At 39.5% G+C, this 15,314-nt stretch overlaps 1 protein-coding gene across 1 annotated transcript in view; it reads right to left on the reverse strand.

The window, feature by feature from the left end:
* Positions 1-14,573, reverse strand: part of Gatb (glutamyl-tRNA(Gln) amidotransferase, subunit B) — an 83,629-nt gene extending 69,056 nt beyond the window's left edge. Inside the window, exons 1-2 of the mRNA XM_005400896.1 lie at positions 14,359-14,573; positions 12,455-12,605 (exon numbers count right to left, since the gene is read on the reverse strand). Of these exons, the coding sequence (XP_005400953.1) occupies positions 12,455-12,605; positions 14,359-14,534 (327 nt within the window). The 5' untranslated portion in view covers positions 14,535-14,573. The remainder of the gene's footprint in view (positions 1-12,454; positions 12,606-14,358) is intronic.
* Positions 14,574-15,314: the final 741 nt, after the last annotated feature.

Genomic DNA, 15,314 nt, shown 5'->3' on the forward strand with positions numbered 1-15,314 from the left:
TTCTTGCTGCAATTTGAGTTTCTGAGTGACCCATACTCACAGCTTTGGCTACAGCTCCAGTTATAGTAAATCCTCTGGTTCCCTTCTGCAAGGTTTCAACCTGAGTTAAGTCTCAGGCCAGACTTTGGGAAAAAGAGAAAAGAAAAAAGTCTGCCCTAAGAACTGATAGTCTGCTTTCAGGCAGGCTTAAAGCAAATTTACTAAGTCTGTGGTCCACGAATTGCCAAGCTAAAAGAGCAACATGGAAAATGTATCTTAGAATTGAAGCACTGGGCCAAAGCCAAAAAAATAGGTCTTTGGAGCGACTTCAACCCACTCACAAAAGTTTCACTGAGTAAGCCCCATCAAACACGACTTTACAATCCACAATTACAGGACACACAAGAAAATAATCTACCCTCAGCTGAATCAGCTGACCTACAAAGAGCAGAAGGTAATCACCCAAGAACTTCAGATGGTAGAATTACTGAACATAGACTATAAATAGATTTGAAATTATTAAAGAAATAAAAGGAATGTGACACTTGATGACTACTTGCATGGTGATATGTCCAACTGACAGCTGCGAGCTGCCCACAGTTAAGGCTGCTTCCTTAATAGCAGGTCTGGGAAGATCCAATGCATGGGTACTAAACTAGTGATTAATTGGGTTCGAAATCCTTGTACACACTTCTAACTCAGCACTTCTCTCTGTCTGGGTATAGACCTCATAACTAGAGGGCATCACAATATTTGGAACATACATCAACATTAATGCTGTATAACCAAGACCTCTGAATCTGTGTGTCAATGTATGTACAGAATACATCTGTAAACACATTGCACAGACATCTGCTAATGGTATGTTTTGAGATATACATTCATACACACCTTCACCTACATAAAATAATAGTCACCTACATAAACCAGACTTCTACCAACTCTGACTATAGTGAGACATGGACTGGAAGCTATCATTAAGCTGGGTATGAGAAACATTTGTTTTAATCCAAGTGGGACTTTAGGTAACTGTGTGACCTCCAGGAAGTCACAACAGCAGTACTTTCATATGTAACCAGGATGGAACTGAGTGACTTTCAGAAACTCTTTCTATTTTAGCCTCCTATGGTTTTATAGTTTCAAGAAGCTAAGTAGTTCCACACTGTTCATGTACGTTATTCTGTAGGACAGTTCTCTAAGCAGAACCTTGTTCGTATTTATATTAAACAAATGTGACAATCTGGCTTTCTGGGCTAACACAGATCAGAAATAATAATTGAGAAGTGGAAAATAAGGAAGAAAAGGTTTCTGGAGTCAAATGCACTGACAGTGGCTTTAAAAAAGGTGAGAGGCAGTGGCTGTAAGTGCAAGGGAAAACACTGCACAATGAAATCTAAAAGGAACGGGTTAGCCCTAGCAATTTACTGTACGATCAGATGGCTTTACAAACCTGAACAGTCCTTCAAGGGACCATTACATTACAACACTGTGCAATAGCTGACGAAGCTGATACCCTTGAACAATCAAGAAAAGGTTGCCTTATGTTCAATATATCCTATTTAAAAACAGGAAACTGTATAATGCATTTAAAAGAGTCCCATGCCAAAGTTAAAAAAAAATCAAAAAGGTTAAAGATGCTTGGAAAATTCTTTCATGTGGACTCCTCATTTAGGTGTATGGAAGTGTATGGAAGAACGAAATATTTATTATGGCTGTTATGCACACATTCTAAGAAAGGTACTGTCAAGTGATACAGAAAAGACCCATGAAAGCTTTTTAGAACCTGAAACACAGAAATCCTAAACACAACCTACATAAAAGGTTGGTCAATCAACTTTGGAAAAAAAAAACGAAAACGTGTATTGGCAGAAAGTAGAAGCACAGTACCACTGTAACACAGATTGCACGTGGGAAAGGCTGCGTGTGAAGCTGCCAGAGGTGGGGAAAATGAGCATGATGAACACGGAGGCTTACAAGAATCCAACAAAAGATGTTATCTATTTTCTTCCCCTTTGTAAGACAGAATCTTCTTCTGTCTACGTCTTATACTCTGAGTAGTTACTTTGATGAAAAAGATACACAGTGCATTAACTATTGCTATTCTGTTACTACTGTATTTTGCTATAAAATTTTGTTTTTTCATAAAAAAATCCATGGGGGGGCCATGCATGGCAGGGAAAGAAATGTTTCTCCCAGGAAGGGCAGTGAGGACCTGCTGCCTGCTGAAGGCCAAAGCCCATCTTTGTCTGGAGTCACCTGAGTTCAAGGCAGACATCCAATCAACAACGTGAAAAGGAAGGCTTGACCGCTGGAAGAGTTTAAGAGCAGAAAGAAAACCTTCCCACACGTGTGAAGATGAGCTCTGAGACATGCCCCTTTTACAGGCACAAAGAGATGGCGCAAAACACCTCACACCAGGAACACCTACCTCCAAGGGAAGGGAAGCAAACTATAAAAGCAACTCCAGAGAGTGACTGGCAAGAATAAAGTCTGAAAACACAATGTAATTATAAGTTCTGCAGATTACATTAAAGTAAATCATTGGAACGGAAAAAATATTTAATAGGAAACTGTCACATTTTGTATTGTTAGTCAAATAACTAAACATTATCTAAGTGTGAGTGAACACTGAATTAATACAGATCTGCTTATAAACGTATGCATTTAAATACTCTCCCTAATGATGTTTTCTTGACTTTGTTTCATTTCTAAGTTTTAAGTTAAAAACAATTTCATAATTATGTTTAGAATTAAGGGTCAGGAAAGCACGCCAGCCAGACGCCCTCTAGAACTAGTCAACTATTTCTAAACCTATTAGGTCCTTCGAAACAAAAGTTTTCCTAAGGTCTACATGTTCAGAGTAAAAACAGTAGATTATCTAGTGTTAAATAAGTCTGTCATAAGAAATTTAAAAAATAAATTAATCCTAAAGCCCTTTAAAAAGCAATTCACATCATCATTTCTCTAGGGAGATGAAGCCTTTCTGGGGCAATCTACTTGGGTTTAAGAGTGAATCTCCAACATAACGCACAGTATCTGCACTGCTAGCTACCAGGAGGCAGGCATCATATCATATTTAGTCCCCTGTTTATCCTCTTTCTTCTTTCCAGAAACAGTATATACCCTTGGGAATAAAAGAAAGTTTTCAGCAATGCAGTAAACAATGTTCCAATTTTCATTCCATAGCCGCCAAGGCCAATTCTAAACACCTTTGGTATGCAGAGCCCCAAATACTTCCGTAGACAGGCTGATGAGAAAAGAGGAGGATGTTCTTGCATACATGTGTGAAAAAGCTTTTCCTCGGTTCTGGAAAGCAGGCATTCACAGTTGCTAAGGAGTTCTGTGTTACATGCAGATAAAAGCTTTCAGATAAGCAAAACAAGAGCAGAGTCACTGGTTTCTAATTAATCTAGTTGTGGCACAGCTTGATTATCAGATGTTGTTATGTACTAGGTGAACATTCCCACCAGCCAGCAACAGCAAGGGCCAACAGTGTCCTCTTCTCGCTCTTTCTCAGGGACCGACACCAGGAGGGACAAACATTTCAAATCACAAAGAGTGTGTGTATGTTTGCGTGGGTGAACACGCAGGCTTGCTTTAAACTTCAAACAAACTTGATGCCTTACCGAAATCTCAACATGACTGCAAAATTATTTGAGAATTATGGAGGAAAACACTTGTAACTCCCAGGACATTTCAGCAAATAAATATATTTTCTCTTCTAATTTTCTTCCCATTTCTCATTCACATACAAAATATTTCAACTAGAGAAATTGGAATGACATTAAGAAATAGGAAATAACCCACTCTAAGCAAATAATATAGGATCCTGGTAACAGCTCTGTAGGCAAATAATCAGTTAATACATTAAGGAAGATCCTGTTCCACAGCAAGAGATTTCACGAGGTCAAAATAATGAGGCTGGATCTTTGCTAATAAAAAGAGTACTGTCCTTAGTTTAGTTGTAATCCTGCCTATCCTGCACAGTAAAATGGGCTGAATGGCCTTTTCAGTCAGAAGATTTATGATGGAATTCCATAAAGTTCTAAAACTCAGGTAAAATACGAAGATAAAACGCTTGTGCTCCTAAAAGCCATTCGGAAGGATCACTAATCAGAACGGGAAGAGGGTGTTTACCCAGTCAGTAGTCAAGACAGCAGCCTAGGCAGGCGCAGACGTGTGGTAAACAGCGGTGGAGGCGGGGACAAAAAATGAAGAGTTGTGCATTTTGGGGCTGGGGATTTAGCTCAGCGGCAAAGCACCTGCCTGGTAAGCGCAAGGTTGTGAGTTCGGTTCCCAGTACCAGAGAAAAACAAAAACACATAAACAAAAAAAAAAAAAAAAAAAAAGAGTTGTGCATTTACACTGACCCAGAGATTTATAAATACATACAACATGCATGCACGCACACACACGTGTGCACCGCCAAATTCAAAGCAAGTAAGAAAAATCCTCTCAGGCCACAGCAGCGGCAGGGGTTGACAGCCAACTGACACCCAGAGGTAACCACGAGAGACAGGACAACAGAGGGGTCAGGAACAGGAACTCTACGCCAGATCGCTGAGACCAGATTCTGACTTCTCCACTTACTTTCCCATTGCAACAACCACAGAAACTGCCTTGCTCACGTGGGGTGGGGCCAGGAATGGCTCCCTGTAGAAAGCTGTGCGCCCCATAATCCTGCTCCAATCAGAAAACTTTCTGCCATCAACTGGAGGAGCTGATACGGGGAGGTCACCCACCTCAGGTCATGGGTGAGAAAGAGTCGTGGGAAATCAGAGCCCTTGACCCTGTCCCTGGCGCAGGACACTGGCTCTACCTCAGCTGAGTGGGGAACGGGTAAGAGATTAACATAGAAACTGGTTTATTCCATAAAGTCCCAGGGCCCCTGGCAGAGGCCACCACAAATTCATCCAGCAGACACCTCCACAGTCCAAGGTACAGTCTTTAAGTTAAAAAGCACACTGAGCCTGGAGAAAAATAAATAAAAACAAATCCACACCTGGAAACATCTTGGCTCAACCTATCAGGCAGAGAATATAAATGACCTCATCAGCAATAAGACGCCTGAGGGCGATGGGATAATGTCTTCCCAGTGCTGAGGGGAAATAAATGTCAGCCTGGGATCCTACACTATCATTCAAGAGTGAGGGAGTGCAGAACAGGCACACAAAACGAAGAGTTCAGGCCCGGAATGCAAGAGATGCTAACACAGGGAGGGAGGGAGCAGCACCAGAAGGAAGAGCTGCAAGAAAACTGCTTGCTAGAAGAGGGAAAAAAAAAAATCATTGGGCGCTTCCTCAACTGTGCATACCCAAACCTGAAAGCTGACCCCACCCACGGGAGGAGGGACAGACTTTCCCCTCGGGTTACAGCGGGGGAGGCGTCCTTCTCCCTGTGCTGTGCAGGGCATCTCCTGCCTCCTCAGGAAGCCTATCCCACCGGGGGTTCCCTCCCTTGTTATCTTTACTCATTTCTTCCCTTTTAGTTTTTTATGGAAGTACTATAGGCAGGTGCTTTAAGGTGACTGATAACGAAAAGCAGCAGTGCCCCTCCCCATCCCCTTTGCCACCCAGTCCTGTTCCTGGCAGCAGCACCTTCAGATCTTTGAGCTGTCTTGTCTGGTATTTATCTTCCTGTTTTTAAATAATATGTTATGCCAGGGGGCCTCTGGAAAATCCATCACCCGCCAGTGAAGGCTAAGGCTGGTTGGCCACAGGCCCATGTCACCATCCTTCCTCAATCTGGCAAAAAGACAGACTTGATAACCTGTCACAATGACGCAGGGTACTTGTTTTTAGAACATGGAGCCACAAGACTTGGCTTGTTCCATTTCCAAGAGAGAACTTATATAAGTTACGAGGTGACAGAATAACAATATGACGCACTTTGCCATATTCTTTATATCTTACTTTACCATAAGGACTTACTGCTTTATTACATTTCTACTCAAAAATAAAATATGACCACTCCTAAGTGCTCACCCACTCCACCTGACAAGCTGGGTCACTGAACGCCCTTAAGTCAGGTGAGAAGGGTAGGCCCCTTCACCCTGGGCAAGCAGAGAACCCAATCCCAAGCACAAGCTTGAGTACGAGGAATCCAGAACGTGGATGAGTCTATTCGCTCCTAAAATCACAGTAAGGCTGGGAGTTGCAAGGATGTGGACAAGCAGGGATTCCTTACTGTTTGGACTTTGAGAAGAAAAAAAGAAATTGCACTAGCAAAAGGCTGAGAAACTAGTAGAGGTAACATCTCATTATTAATGTTATTTTGTGTATAAAATAAACTATTACAATACCCCTATGTGACCGATATTCTGTCACATAAGAGCTATACATCTTTTACTTACTGATTAAAAACAAGCAACATCAAACCAGTAACAAGCTCACTTCCTATGCCTCTGCCAAAAGAAACAAAACAGAAACAATTCCACTCATTTAAGGGTCTAAAAAGGAGAGAGTGTTCCAAAAGCACGTATTTATGTTATTTACATTTTCTTGCTTTATTAATTTAGAATGTGACTTCCAATTATGATAAATAAGAACTTAGTTCTTTTATTTCCCAATATCCACCTCAGAGTGCAGTTTTTGTTGAATCAGTACTTGGTGCTTCTATAATTATTACTTCCATCTACCTCTCTGCTGAGGTGTAAGTATAGTTTGATTACATTTCTTTGCTTGAACATTTTGTTTTTCCTGGAGTTGATAACGCCTTTCATTTTTTCCTTTGGGCTGCATTTTTATGTGGACCTTCTGCTTGTTCCTTTCAAAGACCCCACAGTACAATAAACTCTCTTTTCCACACAAACATCGGATGTCCATTATTCCCACCCACGCCTCCTTTTTTTCTAGAGTCCTTTATTCTGGAGCCACTTTTCCTCTTCTCCCAGCAGGCCTCAGTGCTTGCTACAGAGCTGGCAACCCAGCTCTCTGTAGGTTCTTGGGACAATGGAAAGCAAATTTTTCAGGAGGCTGCCTGTTAGAAAATGTTATTCCACTATCACACTTGACTGATGCGCAGAATAGCAAATTCCAGATCAGAATGATTATTTCTCCCTACTAAGAATTTTTAAGACTCTGTTGCATTCTCCTCCAACTTAAAGTGGTACTGTTGAGAAGCCCAAGGTCTCTCTAATCTCAGTCCTTTACCTGTGACCTGACTTGTTTTCTTCTCTGTAAGATGTGTAAGATTTAGGATCTTATCTTTATCTCTGATGTTCATAAATGTCATGATGCGGCTGCATGTGAGACTATTTTTATTCCTTGAGCTGGGTAATTGGCAGGCTGTTCAATTTGGAGACACATGTCCTTTAATTCTGGGAAATTAAACTGTGTTATCTGATAGTTTCCTCCCATGTTTTTCCCCTCTTTTCTTTCTGGAACTCTAATTAATTAGATACTGTATTTCCCAGATTGATTCTCTAATTTTCACTTTTTTTTTCTTCTATTGTCCAATTCAGGGCACATCTCTTTTACTTTCAGAAAGATTTTCTTGACTTTATCTTCTAACTGTTCTGGGAGCTATTTGTGGGAAATAGACACACCATAATTTTAATTTCAAAGAGCTCATCTCTAAATATGATTGTTCATTTTTAAAAGGTAGTGGTCTGTTCTTGTTTTAAGGATGCAGAGATTATCTATTATTATTATTTTTTATTTTGGTACTAAGAATCGAACTCAGAGCCTTGTGCTTGCCAGGTAGGCGCTATGCCACTGAGCTACATCTCCAGCACTATTCTGATAGTTATTACAGCTTTTAATTTTTAAGTATCCTTTTACCCTGTGCACTATTGTCTGTAATCCTTTAGCTTTTTTATTGTATTCTCAATAAATTTATTGTATTCTCTATCCATCATGGTGCAGAATTTTCTCAAATGTCTGGGGATTCTGGTTATCAATTTATATTCTACAGTGAGGTACTAAAATGCTGATTTCAAAAGGTTATATAAATTTGCAGGGCTGACTGACTGATGGCCCTCACTCTAGGACAGTGATGGCGAACCTTTTAGAACTTTCAGTGATATAAACAGCCCGCTGAGGCATGCATGCCACAGTTTGCCATGACAGCTCTAGGACAATCTGGTAGCTAGGCAGCTTTATTTACTGTCTTGCCCAAATGTCAGCACATATCTGTACATATCTGAAATTCTTCCAAGCTATATATATATATGATATCATACATATATATGTATTCATATTTATTCTACAGACATTTTTAGAGATTTTCGTCTGAGGGAGAGGGGAAGAGGAAAGACAAACCAGATGACATGAGCTTCTGCAAAGCAGAGGAAAAAGAGCTGAACAGGGCCTGAAGTTCAAGCACAGACATGATATTTTGTCTCAGCAATGAGAGAAAAGGAACCAAGACAGCATGGCAACAAGCGAGGACTCTTTGTCCCTTATCTTATCCAGACTACCCACCCTCGGGGCAGATAGCACTCACACCCTCAATCCTAGCATCACATCCTTGATTCCTGCATCACACACCCTAGATCACCCACCTCCAAAAAGACCCACCAATGACTACATGAGGCTTTGGGGGGGACATCTAGATACAAACCATAACAAAAGGGTACAGAAAGACACGTATTATCATAACTTCTTTAAGTAACAATCTTTTTTGTTTCTTCTAAGTCAAAAGAGTATACTATGTACCTGAAGGTACTCAGTAAATATTTAGTAACCTTGAGATGTTTAAAGCACTACTACTCTTCTACCCACTTTGGGTTTCCGTAATTATGAGCAGCTGGGCAAAAAAAATGTACACAAGGCCCAAATCTGCATTCAAATCTCAATTTTTGTGGGGTATATTTTTCTGTTCTCTTATTAGAGTATCTGAAAATCAACCAGTCACTACTTTTTGTACCAAAATATAATCCAACTCCTATATATGGATTTTAAAAAAAGAACCTTACCAACTACTCTTTTGCAAGTGCATTATTTCTAATTGAGAAGTACTTTTACCCAGTATATTACTATTACTTTTTTATTGCTCCCTCAATTCTCTATATATCCTTGAAGTGACAGGAGCAACAGGTTAGTTTTGTGGGTTAGATCGCGTAACCAGTGAAATCCAGGTTAAGAGAACAAGTGTCGTATAGGGTATTTATTTCTGCTATCACTGGCAACATAACTATGCTCAATAATTCAGGGCAGTCTCTGTGAAGATGAAAGCCGCCAGTCCCTGCATGTTATACTAACAGGTCAGAATTATGGAGCACTTATGACTTGCAGTGGCTGTATTTTTTTAAAGGCACTGATTCATTTAATTCTCACAACAATGCAATGAGCCATACGTATTATCCACATTTCACAAGAAACAAGCAAAAGACTATTAAATAATCTACATGCAAATTCTATTCATCTCAACAAAACATTTATCTTTAGCATTGTTTTATGTTATTAAAAATCCTTCATAAACATTATTATCTCACAATGTTCCGCTGCATAGATGTCACATAACTTAACCATTCTCCCAACACCAAGAAATTCTGGTTGCTTCCAATTTTACGCTATTACAAATAGTCCTATAGGCATTTCTGCATAAAGTTTTCACGCACATATTTCATTATTTTCCTAGGATATGTTCCTAAAAGAATTAGTCAGTCAATAAATTTGTTAGATGATAAAAGTAGATAAATCTCTATCATTTTGTCTTATGAGTTTTCCCTCTTGCTTTTATGCTTACAAAATTTCTTCCCATCCCAGGGACAAATGAATAGTCTGCATTTTGTACTAGTTTAATTTTACTTTTAACGTGTAAATAAATACACATCTGAATATTGTTTTGATGTATAAAATGAGCTATGGTGTTTTCTTCTGAATAGCTAACCAATCTTTCCAAACTGCCAGTTGGATAGATCTTCCTTTTCCCAGTGATTTTTGATCCTTTTTTAATATACACGTGTCTATGTATGTGATATACACACAGTCTCTCCAATATCCATTTATAAAAAGATTCTTTTGCCTCACTTACTGGTGTGTTCTTTGGAGAGAAAAGATAATAGGCTCAATTTTGTAAGTGCTGAATTTAAGATACAAATGAAGTATTTGGAAGGAAATATATAGTAGGACGTTAGAAACACAGACTGGGTATCTAGCAGCAAGAGAAAAGCTCCATTTGAGGGTAAAAGATTATACAGGAAAACTCAGGGAACAGAAGTGAGAGCCAAGGAATGAAGGATGGGAGGCCAGCATGTCAGGGCTGGGTGACAGAAACTGGCCACATGAGAAGAAACAGTTAATGAGTTAAGGAAAAGAATGAGGAGAGAATGGAACAGACAGGAAGACTGAGCTCCAAGCATCATCATGAATTATACCTATTTCTTGGCTTAACTGACCAAAACAATAACAAAATATTCTACTCCAGCCCTCAGAAACATACTCTCAAATTCAGGGTTACAAGTATTTACCAGATCCAGAGTCATAATGTTAAGATATCGTTATACTATCTCTATAGAATGTAGAGAAGGACACCTGTTTAAATGTTCTAGTACATTTTAAACCTATTTATAGGCAATTTACAGAGTTTTGAAATGTAAGTGATGTTTTATTCTGGGAGTTTTGATATAATTTAACTCAAGTACTAAAACAGCACCTTTAAAGACAGAAACGTTCCTGAAAAGAAGTAGATCAGAGAATAACCATACAGGCTACTTAAACGGACTGTTGTTAGCTCTGAAGAAAAACATCCTAGCTCTTGCAAAACTGTATTTTTAGCCTCTGTGTATCATTTAATTAATGTAAACCAAGATCTTAAGGCTCAAATGTTCCCACTGTTTTACTGACATGCTTATCATCAGACAAACACTTTTTCTGGTGCATGACAAGAAGTCTGCTGGCCTGTTATTTTGAACTGACTGTAATATTTGACTATAGTTAGGCCTAACTTAAGAGTCTGTTGTCTGTTTACAAAAAAATGTTCCTATCTGCAAGTGGATCTATTTCTAAATGAGACCTATAGTAAGTATCCTGCTAGATATCACATTTCCAGCAGGAAAAACCTAAAAGGCACTCAGAGTTTATGCTGAGTCTCTTGTTAGTGAATTACCACACCGGGAAAAAAGTATTTTCAACTGAGAAAGAAAAGCTAATGGTGTTATATAAATTGCCTTCCATTTCATTTGTCTGAATAGATATTATTTTATTTCTATTATATCTATGCCTCACTGCAACAACAACAAAAACAAAACAAAACCCCTCATATGTTTATAACTGAAAAACTGTCTCTCCCCAAACAAAAACTCTATACATAGCTACTCTAAGATAAGGGGTGGGAAGACCAACCTCTAGGCCCATATTCCTCTAGAGAGACCCAACAGCAAATCAAAAACAGCCCTAGATATGGTTTCTAGAGATGAGAGTCCGCCATAATAAAAAGCATAAATAAGGAAAAAGTTTAAGACAGAGATGGTGCCCTAACACAATCAAAGGCCCAGGTAAGGCAGGCACAGCAGAGGCAAGGCCAAGCACCTTCCTGCATGAACAGTGATTTTTGAGAAAAGTGGAGAGTTCCTGTAAGCCTGCTGGTACTCAGCTCAACCAGCTTTCATTTATACTGAAATGTCTGAGAGAATGCAATTCACCCATGACCAGCCCCCACTCCCATTACTACCAGGTATACACGTTCTCTTCAAACATGGCGGGAAACCCTACACCCAGTCAATACTACAGGTCTTAGACAGACCTTGAACTACTCATTAGCACAAACATTTTCGCTGTCCCGTATTTTTCTTCAAAATTCACCCATTTATATGAAAACACATAATAAAAGTCTTGCTGATGGATACACTGGACGCAGTCACTCCTTGCGGGCATGTGGAAATGAGTAGCTAAATCACTGCATGTTGTGGTTGACTCTTCATTATTGATTGCTGCTTAATTTTCAAAAACCACAATCATTATATCTTACATTGTCATATCAAGTGACATATGCTGCTACCTTTGACTACAGATTCCTCTTCCTCCTTCATTTATCTGCCTAACTCCTACTCGGCTTCTCAAATAGCTCAGACATCACCTCTTCCAGCCACTTTCCTTAACCAAATACACCCTTTACAACACTCATATTAGCCCTTCCTTTTACTGAATTATGTATTCCTCCTCTGGGTTCCAAAACCATCCTCTGGCTATGACCTTCACAGAAGTAATCACACTGTACTTGTTTACAAGACACACCACCACTGCTAGTCTTTGAACTCCTTAAAGGAAGGGACCTTTGCTCATCTTTATAAATAAATTCATAACACAGTATCTGGTATTTAGTAGGCATTCTAAAATGTGTGTGGAGTAAACAGATGTATGAATACATTCAGAATTAGAAACAGAATTAGAGATGAGTCTTTAGAAACATTTAATTCATCCCACTTTATCCAAAGTTCCCTAAACAGAGTGTGTCAATGGATTACAACAGGAAGTCACTATCTATGTCTAGTATAACACTTACTAATGAAAAGGTCAGATAAAAAGCTTACCGGCAAAGTTCCAGGCAGAGAAGCATCAAAAAAAGAAACCAAAGAATTTGGAGGTGCTGTAAAGGACACTTGAGATCCAGAGAAAAGCTTCGAGTTGGAGGAAATCTGAGCATGAATTTCCAATCCTACCACAGCTGCCCATTTGTGTCCACTAAAAAGAATGAAATAGTTGTTAAGAAGTAGTTACATCAGGTACCACATATGAATTTCTATAAACCTAAACCACAAAGGCTAACTTCTTATTTGTGTTATTAATTTACTAAAATTTTATATTCTTACATTTAAAAATGTCAGTTTATTGGTGATTACATCAAAAGCAATTCATAATGATCACCTACAATGAGATTAGTAAAAAAAATGGTTTACAATGTGGCATTAGGAAGCTCACTGGCAATAGAGAACAATACCATGTGGTATCTTAACACAATTTAGAAATGGGGATTAGCTGCAACTTCTTGGCTGATTTCATTGAAAAAGTAGCAATTTTTAATTAACTGTAACTTAATCAGTTAATCACTTAAGTGAAGTCTGATCTTTCAAACATTTAGAATTCAGGTCAGTGGTAGGATACTACAACAGAAATAATGGCTAAAAAGAAAATTCTCAACTTTGTTTTGAATTCATTTTATAACAGTAGCTTGCAGGTACAATGACCAGAATGACACAGATATAACAGATCACTAAATGATACTCCTGAAAATGTTTGCAAAAGAAAACATGAAACTATCAGATGTAGCTTTTTGTTTTTGGCTCTCTTAATCATTTCCAGTTTCTGGGATCGGATTTCGGGTTCCTTTGTTTGTGCTTGCGTTCTATCAAATCTAACAAGATGTTAAATACTATAGTAATATCTATTATCTGGCCTTTCCTACTCTGCTGGGTTAGCACACTCGACTTCCAGCTAACTGTGCTTATTCCATGTGAAATCTATGTATGTTCCTATCCTGCTCGTCTCCTAAGCAACTTTAGGTATTGTGTAGATTTTTGTTCACGTTTGGGGTTTTTAAAAACCATTTCAATACACGAAGTTCTCTATCTGGTGTACTGCAAAAAGATTAACTCTTTCTTTTTAACATTTGGAGACACCGCCCGTATGTAAGAGAAATTAAATTAAAAATTCACTATTCAAAATATGTTTGCAGTTTCATTAAATGGGAGAAAAACATACTTTCTATTCACAGGAAGGTTATCTAATTAATGCAAAGAAAAGAAACAATGCATTTCGACACTTGCTCTCTGTTCTAACTAAAAAGCAAAGATAACGCCAAGCTCCAAGTAAAAACCAAATATGAGAAACATGGCTTACTTATGTTTCTGTATTTTTAAAAAACTATTTGAATCTTGCACAGTGAATCATAAACAGCTGTTGAGAAAATATGTGGCAAAATAAGCAAAACTTTACATAACCAGAGGGAAGATCTCTTTAGTTAGCTATATCATCTTTGGTCTCACATGTTCAACATAAAACGCCTTCACAAATAGCTGGTGTTTTCTAACTCACGATTGCTGACTAATGACATTATACCACCACTCCACGGAGCCTGTAGACACTGGATCCCTTTCCAGCCCTTAGTAGCACTATGTATCACCAACCCCACTGCTAGTGCGACCAGCACAGTAATGAGATGCACTCTTCCGGCAATACAGACGTCGACTCAAGAAAACTTGGTATTTTACACTAGCGAGTTCCTCAAATATGGGTACTTTAAAACTGTGGTTTATTTGTGGTCAAGGGGCTGAGAGAAGGCCCATTTTACTTTGATCTAGGTGTCAGGACTCTTGTTATAGGCAAACACCCTTCCTCCCACAAAACGTCCAAAAGCTGGGCTACACAGGCTATCACGTCCCTAGTTCTGCTTTCCACTTCACACTTAACTGTGCAGTAATGATATGAAAGTTTATACCCTTTCCTAGGCTTCTGGGCCGTGTGGAGGGGCTGCTGGGCCACTGAGCTCTGTTCCCTTATCCGATTGGAAGTTGACCCATTCGGGGACGTTCTTCGGTGTCTGGAACCGCCGTCCACCCATGCTAAAGACCAGCGCCTCACAGGGGAGACCCCGCGTAGCATGGGCGCCGCCATCGCACCGCCCGTGTCCTGGTCAGGTGACTCGGCCGTCCTCTGCCGCGAGGACTGCTGGGAAACGTAGTTCCCCAATTGCTCTACGCTGCTAGATGCCTGGACAGGAAGACTACTATTCCCGGCAATCATTGCGACTCAGAGGCTACCGGAACTTTGGTCGGGAGGGGTGGGAAAGAGAAATAGAGAAGAAGGTGGGAGGGTTTAAGGGTCGAGAGGTGTGACTCCTCCTAGCGGGGAGTTGGAGAGGTTTATGGTTGTGAGCATGTGTTGTGAGGGTAAGAATGGGAGCTAGGTGCTAGAGACCCAATGCCGAGAATCCTGGCGGGGAGTGTATAGCCCAGTTACACTTGTGCGCTGAAGCAGCTGATTTGACATCACCACAAAGACTTCCTGATCTCCCGACCTATTTAGTTTGTTGACGGTCCTGCTTCACACATGAACTTGTGTATTGATGCAACTAGTACTTATTTGAGTGCTTACTGTCAACGAGGCTCAATTCTTAGGCACTGGTGGTACAGCAGGGAGCAAAATAGCTATGGTTCTTGTTTTTTTGAAGTTTACATTCTAGAGAGAGGAGCACACAGATAAGTTAACAAAAATATGAGATACTTCCATGTAGATAATAAGTACTACATTAAAGCGGAGGTGCTTTGAGACAAACAGACCTAGATTGAACCATCATGTGCATTTTCTTCTTCTTCTTCTTCTTCTTCTTCTTCTTCTTCTTCTTCTTCTTCTTCTTCTTCTTCTTCTTCTTCTTCTTCTTCTTCTTCTTCTTCC

Source organism: Chinchilla lanigera, unplaced genomic scaffold, assembly GCF_000276665.1.
Source record: "Chinchilla lanigera isolate Chin_1 unplaced genomic scaffold, ChiLan1.0 scaffold00070, whole genome shotgun sequence".
In the NCBI taxonomy this organism is placed as follows: Eukaryota; Metazoa; Chordata; class Mammalia; order Rodentia; family Chinchillidae; genus Chinchilla; species Chinchilla lanigera.